The sequence below is a fragment of the Sorex araneus genome, chromosome 2 (assembly GCF_027595985.1).
Source record: "Sorex araneus isolate mSorAra2 chromosome 2, mSorAra2.pri, whole genome shotgun sequence".
In the NCBI taxonomy this organism is placed as follows: domain Eukaryota; kingdom Metazoa; phylum Chordata; class Mammalia; order Eulipotyphla; family Soricidae; genus Sorex; species Sorex araneus.
In genome coordinates, this window is record NC_073303.1 from 346768741 (window position 1) to 346787918 (window position 19178).

Genomic DNA, 19178 nt, shown 5'->3' on the forward strand with positions numbered 1-19178 from the left:
TGAGGATGCAAGGTGGGAACCAGGCCTAAATAAGATGTTCTTCCATCTGAGGACACACACACACACTTAGAACACACCAAGGAGCTTAATATGAGTATTTTTGGGGTGTGGAAGGAAACCAGAATACCTGGAGGAACCCAGGTATTCTGCAATTCCGCACCTCCTGTGACAAGGGGATAATATGCAAACTTACATAGAGCGGAATCAATTCTTTTCCCCACTGATATGACAACTTATTGATATCAAGCACAATGCCTAGTTTAGCTACAGGTGACCTGTACAGGAAAAAACAAGACCAAGCTCCTGTCCGCAGGAAGCAACCAAACAGGACCCAGGGATGTGACTGAGTGCTCAAGCACCTGCCTTGTTTCAAGAGTGCGTGAGCTCCAGCCTCACCACAGGCCCACTGGGCGGTCCCTGGCTCTGCTGGTACGATCCTCGATGCCTCAAGTGTGTGATCTGTGTACCAGCCCCTCCCACAACTGCATCCAGTGCGTCACCTACCAACTGAAACGTGTGTGAGTACCACAATCAAATGGCTGACACAGTGCATACAACAAAGAACAACAAAGGGAAGGAAAGGAGATTGTGTGAGTGTGTTATGGTAATCAAACAAATAAATAAGTAAATAAAGACATTTTTCAAGTAGTAAAAGTGCCCTCAGTATAAAAATAACACAGGATAAGGAAAGAGTGATAGGGAAGTGTTATTATAGAACTATATTCAGAGAAGGTAATTTAAGGTCATAAGAGGAGAAAAGTGGACTAGAGGGTGGGAGCGATAGCACGGCAGGTAGGGCATTTGCCTTGTACACAGACGACCTGGGTTCAATTCCTCCGTCTCTCTCAGAAAGTCCGGCAAGCTACCGAGAGTATCCCACCCGCACGGCAGAGGCTGGCAAGCTACCCGTGGCGTATTTGATATGCCAAGAACAGTAACAAGTCTCACAATGGAGACGTTACTGGTGCCCACTCGAGCAAATCGATGAACAATGGAATGACAGTGCTATAGTGCAGTGCAGTATTTAACTAGAGATCAGAATGGGAGAGACATCTAAAGGATGTTAATTTTCTGGGGAGGGTATGGAAAATTGCAAAAGCTCTAAGAGGGAACATGTTCAATGAATTTATGCTAGAACTAAGAGGCCACTGTGCTAGCAGCAGAGTGAAAATAAGGTGAGAAAAAGATGAGGGCAAGAGCGTAAGGTATTCTGGGTCTGGACTTGTTTCTAATTGCAATGGAAGGCAAGATCAGGGGCTACCCGCCTGCTTAGACCTTTCTCCTCCTTGCTTTTGTGGCTATAACCATGCCCTCCCCTGCACTTGTCTATCTAAATCTAGCATCTTCTCCTGTGAAACACACCTTAAACCCTAGATCAGGGCTGCAAACACCTGGTTGCTCTGTCTGAGCGGCAAGCCCTTGCTGAATACCGCCCACTGCAGCCTCCTTGTGTTTGGATTTTTTTTTTTTCTGCACACGAGTGTGGCATGGTTTATGCTTTCTTCTTTGTGGCCCTGCTAAGACAGTGGTGGCTTTGGGCTTTGCACATGATAGACCAGTCACCCCATGTGGTCCCCTAAGACCTCACCAGGAGTGATCTCTGAGCGCCGAGTCAAGAGTAAGTCCTGAGTACAGCTGGGTGTGGCCCCAAAACAGTGATGGCTACAAAGGGAAGGTCTGATGAAAGGCAAACATGGACCAAGAGTCCCCATGAACAACTTCATGAGCAAGCGTGTAGGCCCTGGAAGGTGATGGGCTGCTTTAACACTCTCAATAGACCCCCCCACATCTCTCCTCTCCCAGACCTAGGATCCCCACCTGCCCATCCCTCCTGTCTTCGATGAAAGGTCCTACCTCCCATCTCTCTTCTCTTCAATGAACGGTCCTCTGAGATGAAGAGTCCCCATCTCTCCCCTTCGGTGAAGGGCCCCCACTTCCCCATCTCTCCTCTTTGAAGAAGGGTCCCCATCTTTCCATCTCTCCTCTCTGAGGTGAAGGGTCCCCCTTTCCCATCTCTCTTGGCTTAGATGAAGGGTCCTCACCTCCCCACCTCGATGAAGGATCCCCACCTCCTCATCGCTCCTGTCTTAGATGAAGGGTCCCCACTTCCCATCTTGCCTGTCTTAGATTAAGGGTCCCCATCTCTCCTGAGATGAAGGGTCCCCACTTCCCATCTCTCCTCTCTTACATGACGGCTACCCACTTTCTATCTCTCCTGTCTTAGATGAAGGGTCCCCACCACCCCATCTCTCCTCTTCGATGAAGGGTCCCCGCTTCCCCATCTTTCCTCTCTTACATGAAGGGTCCCATCTCCCCATCTCTCTTCTTAGAAGAAGGGCTTAATTAAAAAAAAAAAAATGCCTCCCGGTGAGACCCAACCGCTCAGCTGTCAAACGTCCCTCCACGTCTTTCCAGGATTCGGTGCTGGGCACTCGGTGGGGATTGGGGAGGGAGCTCAGGGCTTCCAGGTTCTGCTCCGTAACGCTCAAGGAGGGGCGCGGGAGGGGGAAGGGGACCTGGGTGGGCCCAGTCCCGCACCCGCCTCTCCGCGACGGAATTCCCAGTAGCGACGCCTCCCGGCGTGCGAGCCGCGGTTCCGACGCGCCGCCGCCCCTCTGGCCCCGGCGCCCCGCGCCCTTCGCACTCACCGAGGATGCGGGTGATGCCCAGGGTGAGCTTCTCCAGGTGCGGTTTGCTGGTGCAGGCGCCCAGCGGCTGGTCCGGCGGCTCCTCCATGGCCCGCGCGGCCGTCCCGCGCGCGGTCAGCACGGCGGCCGAGAGGCGGCGGGAGAGCAGGCCGGGCAGGTGGCCCGGACGTCGCTTGGGCGCCTCGGCCGTCAGGTTCACGGCATGCCGGGAGTTGTAGTGCACGGCGCCCGACAGCTCGGCGCCTGAAAGCCCGGCGACGGGGAGATGCGGGGAAGAGCGCGGAGCGGCAGCCCCGCCGGGCACCCGTCCCCGAGGTCTCGGCGAGCGCCCGACGCCGCGTTGCCCCGACACTGCGGCACCTCAGCCTGGCCCTTCCCGGCCCGCCGAGGCCGGACTCGCAGGCGGGGGCGGGCCTCGGCTCCCGACGGCCAATGGGGACCGGCTCTGGAGGACGGGGCGTGGCCCTTCCCGGCCAGCCGAGGCCGGACCTGCAGGCGGGGGCGGGCCTCGGCACCGGACGGCCAATGGGGGCCGGCTCTGAAGGACGGGGCGTGGCGGCCGCGGCGCTACGCCCCGAGTGGCGGTTGTTTCAAGATGGCGGCCGCGGCGGGCCCCTCCCGCCGGGGCGCGGCGGCGTTCTGGACCCGGGACCGTATCCTTTGCCCGCCGGGCAGGGGGCGCCGGCGCCCGTCCCGCTGCCGTGGGTGGGGGCAGCCCGGCGGCGAGTGTCCGCGTGGGACCGCCTCAGCGGAGCGGAAAAACGCGGCGCTCATCCCGGGGCGGGGGGCGGGGCCGTGCTGGCGGGCCGCCGCTGCCTCGGGGATGCCATTCCCCCCAGCACCGCTCCCGCTTCGGGGTTATTAGGTGGCATCGTCGGGGGGCGGGTGCCCTCTCCAGAGATGTTCACCAGCGCGGCGCGGCCCCTCGGTAGACCCTTGCCTGTGCCGGGGATCCCCGGCCCATCGAGCCTGACCTGAGGCGCGAGGGGAGGAGAAAAGGGTGTTGGCCGGACCCCACAGCCTGTTTGCTTGGGCTTCCGGGGAGGGTCGCACTTGGAGCGAGTCTGGACAGTGTCGGACTTAGAAGACCCGCCGGGGCCGATGATGTCTCTGGCTGGCCAGAGTTTCCAGAGACGCACCGCGTGCGGCTTGGCTGACGCCGCGACCCGGTCTGGGAGGAGTAAGACACGAGCGCTTGGAAACCGTGAGGACTTGTCGCTTGGTACAGTCAGAGCCAGTCAGTGTGAAGTTCCGGGATTGTTTCAGGGCCACGCAGCGGCGGGGGTTTCTTCCCCCTCCACGCCCCTCCCCCCTTCCCCCCCCCCCCCCGGTACTGATGCTGATCTAGTGATGAGAATGACACCTCGCGTCGTCCTTTCCCGGAGCTTGGGGGTGTGTTCCGGCCCGCGCTTTGCTCCCGCTTATTCTTTACTTCGTGTTCCTGGGAGAGGAGTGTTGCAGGACAGGGACGCAGTCGGTGTTGGGGGGCCTGCTGGGGCTCATCCTCCTCTTTGCCTGCATTGGTGATTGCATTGTTGGAGGCCTGCTGTTCGGTCCACTGGACCGAATTCTTTGCACGTTCTTCTACCTGGCGCTCAGGAAAACTTAAGAAGTCGGGTCGCTTCCTTTGCGCTAGCTGCGTGGAGCTCAGTGAAACTCACAAAATTTTATTGTCGGTTTCTTTTACTGACTCCCTGGGATTAACTGTTTTGCTTTTTTTTTTTTTTTGTCGTTTATGCTGCTCAGTGTTTAAGGGCCATGAGTTTTCTAAACATAATTGCCTCTGGTCTCTTGATAGTTTGGTAAGAATGAAACAAAATTATGCGGTACACTGGATGAGTACTCGTTAGTGGGCTGTGCAAATTAATCTTTCCCCACACCATTTACCTATTAGTAGGCATGCGAAGAGAATGTGTGTATTGCCAACTGGGCTGAATTAGGACATCCGAAAGTTAGGTTGAATTTTTTCTTATGACCAACTCTCTGGCTCTGTAATTATGGACTTTGGTGACAGGAGCTATTTGAAGGTTTTTCATTTGTAATGTCCCACTTCAGTGTGCTTTTTATAACTACCTATGTAGTTTTGGTTACAATTCCTTAACTTTCCTTAGGACCGATGAGATTTTGTTCTGATGTACAGTAAAAGAGGATGTTATGCTGGGGAAGGGGCATTTTGTTGTAGTGGAATTAATAAATTTTCAGGTGTATGTGTGAACTGGACCTAATTCTTAGTCTTACAGGCCTTTGCTCATTTATTCCTGCAGTCTTCTCATACCGTTCTTAAAGTAGAAATCCCGTATCTTTCCTTTTCTTGTGCACTCTCCCTCACTCTTAAAATTAATATAAAATACGCACCTTCCACTTGAAAGTGAACTAAAAGTTTATGGGGAAAATGTGGACTATATGTTATAGAAATTCAGATGTGTAAAAAGATTTACAGGGTTAGTAGAGTCACCTGGTTGCCCAGCGTAGTCCACAAGAAGAATTAACATCCACCCTCAGAAGAATGTATAAATAAACCGTGTCAATGTAACTCTGTTACCAATCTTTACTAAAAAGCACAAAGATAGTAATCATTGATGTAATCATGTGTCTTTGACTCTTGATTTTTTTTCTCATCATATAGATGATTTACCAAACTACCCAAAAGCTTTTTCAATAGAACTTTTAACAGATAAGCTGTAGTATTTATTATCTGGCATTCTTTTCACACTATTAAAAAAGTGTCATTGCTTTGTTCTTCTTAAATAGAGAAGTGGTTAAGGAATTTCCCAGTGTCTAAATTTTCATCATGTGAAGACAGATCATTTGTATCTGAAGAATGTGACCTTTCTTTTTAAACTGTTGTTCTTATGAGTTTCACATCTCCTCTACATAGTGATTCAGCAGTACTGTTTTACACAAGGTATGTCTTTGTACCTAGTGTGTAAACAGTGTACCATGTTGTCATGTGTGGAGTTTTATGTACACATATACACACATACATATATATATACATATATATGCGAGTGACATATCCCTTTTGTAAACTACTTTTTTTCATTATAGTTCCTGGTACTATCGAAAGTTAGTATTTCTGCAGTATCTACATTTGATTGCTTAAATGCTGTCAAGTATGTGATCCTTAATAGTAATGGTAACTTGATATTAACCAATATAAACAAATATGAATAAAATATAAACTATAAGGGACCTAGTGCCAACATTAAGTAGGATTGGAGAGCTAGTTCAGCAGGTAGGCACTTATTTTGCACTTGGGCAACCTGTGATCAATTCTTGCCACTGCATAGAGTGTTCCCTGAGCAGAAATAAGACCTGAACTCTGCCAGGTGTGACTCCAAAATCAAGCAAATGAGAAAGCATTAAATAACTGTAACCTCTGCCATTGAATATTCAATTAAAATAGACTTTATGTTGATATTAAAATACTCTCTAGGAAAGTCATTGTAGTCAATAATTATATACACTTATTGCTGGTGTCTCAAAAATTTAGAGTATCTAGTACTCATTTGGGTTTTTTTTTTTCTTTATACTGGGTAGGTATAGTTTTTTCCCTACGTTTTTTGTCCTTTATTTTATTCTGGGTATTTGAATAGATTGGTACTATCATTAATGATTGAGGATCCTTTTGTAATGTGGTGCATTTGCATTATTGAGGTGCAGCCTACGAAACCAAAGTAGAACTAAGGTGGTTCATATAACCTGATACAAAGTTCAAATATGTTTGATATATATTGTTATATATATTAATATATATAGTGATATCTCTTGACTTTCTCATGAAATACATGATTGTTAGAAATCTCTATTCGAAGGAATTAAATATTTATATTCTTAAGATAATGTGATAAAGATAGATTACAAAAAATCTTTTACATTGGATCGAGGTAATTTCAGATATTTTTCAAACTTTTATTGAGGTCAGTGTTACTAATATTTTTTGGTGGCTTTTTTCACTTTGAAAAGAAATTTAACATGGGTGTTACAAATGAGCTTAGACTCTCACCATGTGTGTTTGAGAGTGTGTGTGTGTGTGTGTGTGTGTGTGTGTGTGTGTGTGTGTGTGTGTGTATTTAAGTTTTTGGCACACCTGATAGTGCTCATCTTACCCTGGCTCTATGCTCAAGAATCACTTCCTGATATTACTGTGTCCCTATTTGCCTGTATATTTTAATAGAATAAAAGGAGAAAGGCAACAATGAAAGTTGTTAGACAGTGATACACAAAATTAAGTGAATGTCAAATTAACTATATCACAGATGGTTTTCTATAAGAGATTCTTGGATGCTTGGCAATACGTCATTGACCAAAACAAGAAAAAAACCCTCCCCGTACTTAAAATATTCCTCTCAGTATTTTAGTGAAATGAGATGAAGTCAAAAGTAAATAGGATATATCATACCTGTTTTAATATTTTAGGTTCTTTGGAGAAAAGTAAGACATGAAAAGGATATCCATTATGATGGGGTGTGTATTGTGTGTGTGTGGGGGGGGGGTAAGGTATTGAGAGTATGGATAGTTGCAGGAAGGAAAGGGAGAATTCTACCTCCATTGGAGGGTGACATAAGATCATCATCATAAAGGATGTAAAGGAGTGATTCGTGAAGGTACTTGGGTGAAAGAATTTATAAATGCCAAAACTCTGATAAGGAGCTTGTGTATAACTCATAAGCCATGGTAAAGAAGCCAGGAATACATGAGGTAAATAATAGGATATGAGGTCAGAGTGGAAACATGTCTTTTTTAGAGTGGAAAGACAAGATCTCAAGCATTTTAGATCCCTGTAAATACTTTTTTTTTTTTTTTGCTTTTTGGGTCACACCCAGCGATGCTCAGGGTTACTCCTGGCTTTGCACTCAGGAATTACTCCAGGCGGTGCTTGGGGGACCATATGGGATGCCGGGGATCGAACCCGGGTCGGCCGCGTGCAAGGCAAATGCCCTACCCCCTGTACTATCGCTCCGGCCCCCCTGTAAATACTTTGACTTGTCACATAAATTAGAAACGACGTGTTTTTAAAAGATTATTTTGAGGAGCTAGTGCTAAAGTATGGTGGATAGGGTGCTTGCATGCAACTGACTCAGGTTCAGTACCTGGCACCCCATGTGTCCCCTGATCCCACCAGGAGTGATCCCTGAGCACAAAGTTAGGAATAAACTGTGAGCACTGCAGGGTATACCACAAAAATAAAGTCAAATCAGTTTTTTTGGTTTTCTTTCTTAAAAGAAAAAAGATCAGAGCCAGAGAAGTAGTACAGCGGGGAGGGCATTTGCCTTGCATGCAGCTGACCTGGGTTTGATCCCCAGCATCCCATATGGCCCCCTGAGCACCGCTAGGAATAATTCCTGAGTGCAGAGCCAGGAGTAACCCCTGAGCATTGCCGAGTGGTATCCTAAAAAGAAAAAAAAGAAAAAAAAAGGAAAAGATAATTTTTACTATTGTGTACAGAATGAGATATTCAAGGCTCATGCCCCCTAAATAAGAGATCAGTTCAAGGTTATTGTAGTAATCCTGGTGAAAGGAAAAGGTGACCCGGATCAAAGTAATAGTGTTGATGATACCATTGATAAGTGGTTGGACTGCAGATATATTTTAAAGGTGGAGTCAGTAAGATTTTTCAGAGTATGAATTATGATGAAAATAGGAATAAAAAAAGAACTCCCATGCTTTTGGCCTGGGCAGGTGGGGAATGGAATTTCCAGTCACTCACGCTGGGGAAGGTTTTGTTTTGCTTTTTTTGTTTAAATTTAGATTGTTTTAACAGGGAACTTGGAGTCTTTCAAGTGTATATCATTTTCTTTGCAGTTGTGGAACCTAATACTTTTGTTTACTTATAATGTATGCTTTTAAAAATTTTCTAATTTTGAACCTCAATGTTTAAGAGATTTTAAATTTCCAATCAACATTCTCTGAAAACACATAACAAGAGTAGATCCTAAGCTGAAATAGATTTTTTTTTTAATTTTGTTTTATGGAGCCACATTGAGTAGTGTTAAGGGTTTTCTTCTGACATTCCTCTCAGGGATCAGACCTGACAGAACTCAGAAGGACTCATATGCCATATGGGGTGCCAGGGATCTATCTAACCTGGGTCAGCCACATGTCAGGCAAGTATGCCTACCTTCTGTACTCCAGACCCCTGAAATGGACTTTTAGAATGTTATTAAAATCATTTTTAACCTGTATTTCTTAGCAAGGAAGTAGTTGAGAAACAGTCTAGAAACTTTGGGGAAAAATTGTTTTATAAATAAATAGAAAATTTTGGAACTTTCTGGATCTTTGGATAAAATTATTTATAGATTCATCCTTTCTGTAAGTGTTCTAGAGAGTTGTAAGCTAGTCTGGATATAGATATAGTTCTCAATAAAATTTTGTTCCTGGATAAAAAGTTTTGCTATTTTATTGTTTTTCTTTCAGTAGTAGGTTTTTGTTTTGTTTTGTTTTTGCTTTTTTTGGGTCACACCTGGCAATGCACAGGGGTTACTTCTGGCTCTGCACTCAGGAATTACACCTGGTGGTGCTCAGGGGACTATATGGGATAATGGGAATCGAACCGGGTCTGCCTCGTGCAAGGCAAATGTCCTACCTGCTATGCTATTGCTCCAGCCACCCCCCCCTTATTTATTTTTTAAAAAAATTTTTTGAGTCCCAAAACATTTAATTACTAAATGTAAAGTTAGATACATAATTATGTAAACACTTAAATTTTCTTAAATGCTCTCAACAACAGCGGGTCCCAGCCCTAGCAGTGACTCTAGATCTAAAGGTGCACACAGGTCTGAGGGGTCTGAGAGCCCCCCCTTTTTTTTAAATTGAATCACCATGAGATACACAGTTGCAAAGTTGTTCATGATTGTGTGTTTTTTTTTTAAGAAGTTTTATTGGATCACACTGAGATGGTTACAGACTTGCAAGATTGCTTTACAATCAAACAATGCTGGAGCACCCATTCCTCCATCAGTGCACATTTCCCACCACCATTGTTCCGAGTGTTCCACCCATGACCCCCACCCTACCCCACTCCTTGCCACTCTGGCAGGTACAGTCTTTCTTTCTCTCTAATTTTGGACATTATGATTTGCAATACAGATACTAAGAGGTCATTGTGTTTGGTCCTTGGTCTATTTTCAGCGCACATCTCCTATCGTGGGCGATCCTTCCAATCATCATTTACTTAATGCTTCCTTCTCCATTCTAACAGTCTTTTCCCCCAGCTTGTGGGGTCGGCTTCCAAACCACGGTGTGATCTTCCTGGCCCTTATCTCTACTGTTTTTCTGTGTTAGTCTCATATTATGCTATTTTGTATTCCACAGATGAGTGCAGTCAGTCATATTTCCCACCACCACTTTCCCCACCACCCCAGCCTTTCTCCATGCAGACTCTTTTCTCACTTTCTCACACTCTCTCTCTTCTTTATGGGCAGTATGGTTTTGCGATACAGGTTCAATAGTAATATGATTTTAGCCTTTTTATCACTTTTCCTTTTGAAATTTAGAATATTTCTTTAGATTTCCTCTGCTTCTTAAATAGTGGGAATCTGAGACATTTTATGAATGCACTGCCGAAGATTAAAAATTGCTTTTGTGTTTATATGATTGATTTACCCTCAGATAATTTGTTTTTCAAAGCTAAAGCTCATTTAAAAATTATTTATGCCAAAAATAATGTGTCAGTTTTTCAGTAGTAAGCAAACAAGAGTATGTACCTCTTTACTTACAAAATGAAAATCAGTGAAAGGAACCTAACAGTCTGCCTTGGAAATAGGCATGGATAGTAATTTTATGAAACAAAGTATTCAAAACTTTTCACAAAAAATATAATTGTTGCTCTTTTACCGGAAGTATATTACAGTAGCAGGGGAGTAAGGGATTTGGAGGTGGGGGACACATTGGGAGATGGCGGAGGAAAGCTGACACTCTGGTGGAGAGTGTGTTGTTGGAATGGTTTTTGCATAAAATCCTGCCATTACCAATATTGTAAATCAATATTGGCAATATCAGTGCCTAAATAGAAAAAAATTTAAGATACATAAAATGTAAGATGAATTTTTAAAAAATATTAATTTTATTTATAGGGTAAGAGCCCTCCTCGCCCTAAGGGACCCAGCCCCAGAAGCTGACCTCCACTACCCCATCGCTGCCATGCTCCAGGCAGCTTTCCACACGATCAGGCCGAGCCTCACACATGAGTGAACATATTCCTGGACACATCAGCATAAAGGGATATATATATATATATATATATATATATATATATATATATATCTGAGAGCCCGGCAAGTTACTGAGAGTATCCCTCCCACACGGAAGCCTGGCAAGCTCCCCATGGCGTATTCGATATGCCAAATACAGTAACAATAACAGGTCTCATTCCCCTGACCCTGAAAAGAGCCTCCAATAGTTGGGAAAAATGAGTAAGGAGAGTCTGCTAAACTCTCGGGGCTGGGACAAATGGAGATGTTACTGGTGCCCGCTCGAGTAAATCGATGAACAATGGGATGACAGTAATACAGTGATTAATTTTATTCAATTGAATTGTTTTTCTAATTTTGTTTTAAAAGGCTAATGTAAATTTTGGGTTAGACAAAATTATGAATTACAGAAGTGCAGGATAGAAATAGCATTTGAATATTGGACATTTTGGGGGTAAGATTTTTATTTTATTGAAGTACTATATATAAAATACTGTTACTGATAGCTTCATACACAATACTTTCAACACCAAACTCACTACCAGAGTGCCCCCTGCTTCCTTCCGCCAGTGAAAGGACCCTCCCATACTTTTCCAGACTCGATTCTATGGCCCAACTCTCCAGATCTGTTTCCTTTGGCCATTTATTGATCATTTGATCATGTAATGTGTTTCTTTATATATGAGATCATCATTCTGTATCTGTCCTTTTCCCAGCATGATACCCATTAGTTCCATCTATGTAGGGCCAAACTGCATGATTTCACCCTTTCTTACAACTTACATTTACAGTTGTGTAAATATACCCCAACTTCTTGATCCATTCATTTGTAGTTGGACATTTGATTGTTTCCTTATCTTGACTATTGTAGTAAGTACTGAATATTGAACATTCTTTTCTAGTATTTTCCTTCATGTATTTCTACATAGTTTCTGATGAAGAACAATCAATAGTATATGTTCCAGGTATGATATTTTGATGTTACTTTTGTAAGCTTCCTTTTCATTTAAATGTAAGGAGAAAAAAATCCTTGGGACAAATTTCTAGGTATAATGGTTAGTAGAACCTAACTTCATAAAATATTTGTCATGACCCTTTAATATTTGAATTACTACACATGATTATAGATATGAGTGCCAGTTTGGGAAGCTAGGTGTGGAGAATAAGTAGGCTGTTTGGAAGTAAAGAGAAGGCATAGGTACAGGTCTGAAATACGTGGGGATGGCTAAAGGAGGTAATAGCATGCCACAAAACCATTTTGCCAGTTAGCAAATAATGAGGGATGGGTGGAGAGGAAGAAAGATCAGAACAGAGTTGACATTGGGAGAGGGGAAAATATTGTGGGCACTTCAGTGGGGTGGTGTACAGAAACTTTGTACATCAATATCATAAAGTTGAACACTTGTAATCTGTTAAACTATAATAACATTTTAAATAGAAATACTACCTTACCCTAGGGACTGGCTGGGTAAGTCAACTTTTGCTGACATTGGAGAATACTTTATTTATCTATAAAGAACCAACGAGCCAGAGAGATAGTACAGGGGTTAAGTGCTTGCTTTGCACATGGTCAACATTACTTTCATTCTGGCACTGCATGTGGTCCTTTGAGCACTGGTGGGAGTGATCCCTGAGCATGGAGGCAGGAGTAACCCCTGAGCTCTGTCAGGTGTGGTTTCCAAACAAAACAGAAAAGTCTTATTTTTATTCTGAATAATTTAATAATTATTAAATTATTAAATTTTTATTCTGAATAATTTAATAATTATAATAATATAATTAATAAGGTATGGAAATTTCTTGGTAAGGTCATAGACTTGTTAAGGATTACTAGTTGTTACTAGAGAAGAAAATCGGAACCCTTTGGGTACCATAATTATGTGAAAAATAAGATATTACTCCTAAGTTAAAATAAAAAAGGCATGTTTTAATTTATTTATTTTAATTAGACTTGTGAATAGTTACAACGTACCTTTCAGAAATATTTAAGTTGAATCTTTAATGTTGTCAGAACGATCTTTTTTATGATTATTTACTGAGAGCCTAAATGAAATTTATAGTTTTCTCTGTTATAGTCCATAAACCATAAGATGTCTAGAAAGAAAAATAATGGGAGAGGACAGGGCCTAAGAAAATAAGAAGATACAATTTTGAAATATTTTTTGGTGGAAATCCTTAGGAATTTCTACAGAGGGAAACATCAAGTCAAGGCACAAGTCGATGAGTCCAAAAGCTAATGTTAAAGTTAAGAGTTCTGGGGTGACTGCTGCTTCCGTCTCCACGGAATCTTTAAAAGGTGCAGGTGATTCAGTAGATGAACAGGTTAGTAATCTCTTTGTTTCTTTCTTATATTTAAATTTTTATAATCTGATCAATAACTGATTTTTCTGTGCTGACAGATAACTGGTATTTGTCGTTTAAGGTAAAAAATCTACTGAAAGGGGCTGGAGTGATAGCATAGCGGGTAGGGCGTTTGCCTTGCACGCGGCCGACCCGGGTTCAAATCCCAGCATCCCATATGGTCCCCTGAGCACCGCCGGGGGTGATTCCTGAGTGCAGAGCCAGGAGTAACCCCTGTGCATCGCCAGGTGTGACCCAAAAACCAAAAAAAAAAAAAAAAAAATCCACTGAAAAAATGTCAGATGATCACAAGTATTCTTAAAAATTACAGAGACCTCTAGGGTGCTTTGTTGATGCTTGTCTAAATAGAAAGTATCTAAATTACTCAGTTTTTACTTTAAAGTACCTCGCTTTAAACATTAGTTAAGAAAATGTTATTTGGGGCCAGAGAGATAGTACAGTGGGTCAGTCTCTTGCCTTGCATATAGTCCATCTGGGTTTAGTTCCTAATATCCCATATGATCCCCTGAGCCTGTCAGGAGTGATTGCTGAGTGCAGAACGAGGAGAAGCCACTGAGTACCACCAAGTATATTCCAAAAACAAAAGCAATAAAAAGACAGGGAAAAGTACACATTTTTATTTGTATAGAGTTAGTGAATCATAATGACTGTTGGCTTCATTATTTCTTTATGTGACTTTTGTTAATCATAAGCAAGACATTCTATTAAAATAAATTAATTACTTAGAAGATACCATAAAGACCATAATCTAATGAGTAATGAGTAAAATTACTCTGAAAAGTTAGTAACTTTAGCACATATTTTCTCTCACCACTTATTTTACTCTTTTAATATTTTGTCTTCACAGTTAGAATTTAAGTTTGGGTTTGGCATCTGTTACCTGAGTCTTTTTAAAAAGTCAGAAAAGATATATTTCCTAATATGTTCTATGAGACCAATATTAACTTTATATCAAGAACATCACATACTAAAAACAACTGCAGGCCAACATGCCCAATGTTATAGATGTAGAAATTCTCAACCAAAAAACCGAAAAATAAAACATCAAATGGAAATATCCTAAAGATATATTATCTGGAAAGCAGCAAGAATAAACCAAAAAATTACCTCTAAAGGAGCCCCATAAAAATCACAGTATATCTTTCAAATGGGACTCTGCAGGGTAGAAGAGAATGTTATGATATATCCAGCACACTTAAGGAACAAGAATATTTCTTTCAGTGACATTAATATTCAAAATTTGATTGTGCAGTAAAACCTTCACTGACAGCTAAAGAAATTCTTGGTCACTAACTTGGTGAAGCCAGATCTACTAAATGGTCTCATATGAAAGGTCAAAGAAACAAAAGACTCCACAAATGTCCAGAATCCATACAGAAAGATAACAATTTTTAAAAAATTTTAATATTTTTGTTTAATGTCATTGACCTGAACTTTGCCAGTCAGAAGGCACAGAGTGACTGGATGGATCAGAAAAATGAACCCAACCTTCTGCTGCTTATGTATGATGCCCTCGAACCCTCATAACACAGACTCAAAAGTAAAAGACTAGAGAAGTCATATAGGATAACAAGCTAAAAAAAAATGAGGATGACCATTCTTATACTAAACAAATTCATCTTTGGATGGGCTGGAGCAATAGTGTAGCAGGTAGGGCATTTGCCTTGCAAGCGGCCGACCTGGGTTCAATTCCTCCACCCCTCTCAGAGAGCCCGGCAAGCTACCAAGAGTATCCTGCCCAAATGGCAGAGCCTGGCAAGCTACCTGTGGCGTATTTGATATGCCAAAAACAGTAACAACAGTAACAGTACATCTTCAGTTTGAAGAAGATAAGAAAAGACAGGAATGATCCACCAAGAAAACTTAACTCACTGACATAATGCACCAAACAAAGGAGCAGCAAAATATGTTAAAAAAGGTATTAGTGAGCCTGAAGAAAATTATCTACAGTAATACAATGCTAGTAGGAGATTTTAATACTATACACTTGCCATTGGGTAGATCATCATCATCATCATCATCATCCTGTTGATTGTCGAATTTCTCAAGCGGTCTCAGTAATGTCTGCATTCGTCCTAGTCCTGAGATTTTAGAAGCCTCTCTTTACTCGTTCTTTCCAATGGTGCCGCATTGGAGGCTCTTTCAGGGTCAGGGGAATGAGACCCATCATTGTTACTGGTTTTGGCATATGAATACGCCATGGGGAGTTTGCAGGGCTCTCCCACGTGGGCAGGAAATTCTCAGTAGCTTGTCAGGCTCTCCCAGAGGGAGAACTAGGCCATAAGATGTTTTCTGTGAGCTTGGCTTTATAGTCTCTGGATGTTGGCCATTTGGTGGGATTACACGGTGCAGGGCAGTTCCTGGGTGTGACCTCCTAGCTATTGGAAGATGGGGAATCTGGGTGGAAGAGGCCCAATCCCGATCCAAGCAGACTTGGAGGTCTCAGCCGTGGGTAGATCAACCTCATAAAATAGTCTTAGAGAAAGAAATAGACCTTAATAGACAACATCCCCCAAAGCTGAGTAAACATCTCAGTATTCATGGATAATTGTCTAGGATAGACCATATGCTGAGACACAAAGCAAGTCTCCATCATATAAAGAAAATGGAAATCATTATTAAGTGTCCTCTCAGATTAATGTGGTCCTTTAAAAGCAGGTGTCCTCTCAGATTAACTTCAGAGTTAAAAACAACAAAGAGAAGTCTGGGAAAAGCTACAACACTTGGGTCAAAGAGGAAGTAAGAATAGAACTCAAAGATACAAATGAGAATGAAAACATAAACTACAGGTATTTATGGGACACAGCAAAAACCATAATATGAGATTCATAGCGCTATAGGTGTCTTTCTGAACTATAGTTCATAGCACTATAAGTGTCTGTCAGAAAACAAGAACAGGTGCAGATTGTTTTCCTACCCTCATACCTGAAGAAACCAGGAAAAGAACCATGAAGGAAGCACAAATCTGAACATATATCAATAAAAACAGTACAAAAACTCAAGTGAAACCTAAGAGTTGGCTTTTTGAAAAAAAAATTAGTAAAATTGGCATGCCATGGGCTGGACTCACAAAAGGAAAATAGAGATATGCATATAAATTGGATCAGGAATGAAAAGGGAGAAATTACAACAGACATTTCTGTCATGTGAGATTACTTTGAACAACTTTACACCAGTGAGTTGGTGAAACTAGGAATTGTTAGATTTCTAGAGTCAGGAGGAAATAGAATTCTTGGACAGACCTTTTACTAACAAGGAGGTTGAGAGCTATCAGAGATCTTAAGAACAAAAACCCAGGGCTAGCTGGGTTCACTAATGAGTTCTTCCAAACCTTCAAAGAGAATTATATGAGCCATCCTTTTCAAGCTCTTCCAGGAAGAAGCAAGAATCTCCCCAACAGTTTTTTTATGAAACTCATTTCAAAAGCTGAGAGAGATATTGATTTCAAAAGCTGAAAGGGACATTACTAAAAAAAGCAAACTTCAGAGGAAATCCTGATAAAAATTAATGCAAGATTCTTAGCAAAATCCTAGCATGTCAAATATAGTGATTAGTATATGTAAACACTCCATACACAATGATTTAGTGGAATTTGTCTCCAGGTAACAAAGATAATTTGGTATATATAAATTGATTAATGTGATATACCACATTAATGAAAGGGAAAGCAAAAATCATGTTATCTCAGTAGATTCATGAAAAGCATTGGACAAAATTTAACACCTCTTTACAATGAAACCCCCAACAAAATGGGATTGAAGGAATGTATCTCAATATTGTAAAGGTTATATGCAATCTACCTATGGCTAACATTGTTCTTAATGAGTCAAACTGAAAACCTTTTTTAAGGTCAGACAAGACAAAATGATTAGTTTTACTGCTGCTATTCAATGTAGTCTTGGAAATCTTTATAACCAAGTAGGAAAGAGAAATCAAAGGAACTCACACTGCTAAAGAAATCAGTCTCTCACTATTTTTAGATGACATGGCACTGTAAATAGAATACCATAAAGACTCCATAAAAAGCTCCTAGAAACAATAAATATACAGAAAGGAGCAGACTACAAAATCAGTGCATGGAAATTAATTCTTTTTGTAAACTACAATGCAGAAGATAAAGAAATTTTTAAAAAACTTCTATGTATAATAGAATATAAACTTAAATATCTAGAAAAAATTAATAGGAGGTGAAAATATATTGAAATTTGTGAAGTAGTTCTGAATAAAAAGAGATAGAAGGAAATGGAAAGATACTTCTTTTTCTTTTTGCTTTTTGGGTCACACCTGGCAATGCTCAGGGGTTACTCCTGGTTTTGCACTCAGATATTACTCCTGGCAGTGCTGGGAGGGCCATATGGGATGCTGGGAATCGAACTAGGGTAGGCCACGTCCAAGGCAAACACCCTACCCGCTGTGCTATCGCTCCAGCCCCTGTAAAGATAGTTCTTATTCATGGACTGGAAGAATCAACATCAACATCAATCAAGTGATCATCTTAGCCAAAGGTAATATACTGATGCGATGCAATTCCCATGGCATTTTTCAAGGACATAGACAAATTCTTGTAACATTGGTATGGAACCATAACACTCCCAGAGTAACCCAAAGCAGTTCTAAGAAGTTGGAAGGCCTTGTATCCAGACTTTAACACAGCCATAATAATTCAAACAACATGGTACTAGGACAAAGTCTGTCAGATCAATAGTCTAGAATTGAGAACTCAGAGATACTCTCAGATATATAGATAGCTAATTTATGATTAAAGCTAGGTGTGTGAAGTGGAGCAAGAAGAGTACCCACTTCTACAACTGGTACTGGAAAAACAGGATAGCCACATTAAAAAAATGAAATTGGACTCCTATTTCTTACTGTATATAAAGGCAATTTAAAATGGCTGAAAGACTTTGACATTAAACTTGTCTTTACATTGAAGAAAACATAGGCAGGACTTTCTAAGATCTTGACCTTAGAGTGATTTTCTTTTCTTTCTTTCTTTTTTTAAGAATTTTTTTAAATTAAATTACTGCTTACAAAGCTGTTCATGATTAGGTTTCAGGAATACAGATTTCCAACACCTATCCCCCCACCAGTGCCCCCAGTTTCAGTTTCTCTCTCAGTGTAATTTTTAATGATATGATCTCATTGACAAAACAAAAGCAGAAATAAATGGGATTACACTGTACTATAAAGTACAGTTCCTGAAATTTCATTCCTGAGCATCTATCCCATTCAAGAACAAAACATTAATTCCAAAGAACATATGCATGCCTACATTCAGTGCTGTATTACTCACAATAACCAAGATTTGGAAACAATCCATATGCCCTTGGACAGTTCAGTAGATAAAGGAATTGTATATTTACGCAATAGAGTACTACTCAGATTTGAGAAAAGATGAAATGTTGTACCTTGCTACAAATTAGATGTAATTAGAAGTCATGCTAAGAGGAAATGAGTCAGAAAAAGACAAATCTCATTCATTTGTATAGAAAAAGCAAGGGATTAGAAAAATCCCCAGTGGAAACCAACTCTGAGATATCGCCAATATAACTGGTTTGGGGATGCCAAGTTAAGAGACATTGGGATAATGATGGAGGGATCTTGGCACTCTGGTGAAGAGTATGGCACAGTAACACTGCAAGTATGAAATAATAACATTTGTGCTATTGTAAAAAATAATTCAAAAATTATTTTCTTTAACTAGTTTTAGTTAATTTAACAAAAAACGAAATATCCTCATGTCTCATCTGTAATACAGTATGGCTAAATTTTATGGTTTTGCCTGTTTTCTGAGTCAGACTCATATTTCCAGCTACTTGCTACAACAATTTTTTTTTTTGGCTTTTTGGTCACACCTGGCGATGCACAGGGGTTGCTCCTGGCTCTGCACTCAGGATTCACTCCTGGCGGTGCTCAGGGGACCATATGGGATGCTAGGAATCGAACCCGGGTCGGCCTCGTGCAAGACAAATGCCCT

The 19178-nt window shown here is 41.5% G+C and overlaps 2 protein-coding genes across 4 annotated transcripts in view; one reads left to right on the forward strand and one right to left on the reverse strand.

Moving 5' to 3' along the window:
* The window catches only part of TPGS2 (tubulin polyglutamylase complex subunit 2), a 35098-nt gene extending 32056 nt beyond the window's left edge, over positions 1 to 3042 (reverse strand). For both annotated transcript variants that reach the window (XM_004606085.3, XM_055129025.1), the window contains exon 1: positions 2649 to 3042. In XM_004606085.3, the coding sequence (XP_004606142.2) occupies positions 2649 to 2736 (88 nt within the window). In that variant the 5' untranslated portion in view covers positions 2737 to 3042. The remainder of the gene's footprint in view (positions 1 to 2648) is intronic.
* A 125-nt stretch (positions 3043 to 3167) lies between these two features.
* KIAA1328 (KIAA1328 ortholog) overlaps positions 3168 to 19178 on the forward strand; it is a 312654-nt gene continuing 296643 nt past the window's right edge. For both annotated transcript variants that reach the window (XM_055129540.1, XM_004606086.2), the window contains exons 1-3: positions 3168 to 3301; positions 11770 to 11805; positions 13020 to 13162. In XM_055129540.1, the coding sequence (XP_054985515.1) occupies positions 3244 to 3301; positions 11770 to 11805; positions 13020 to 13162 (237 nt within the window). In that variant the 5' untranslated portion in view covers positions 3168 to 3243. The remainder of the gene's footprint in view (positions 3302 to 11769; positions 11806 to 13019; positions 13163 to 19178) is intronic.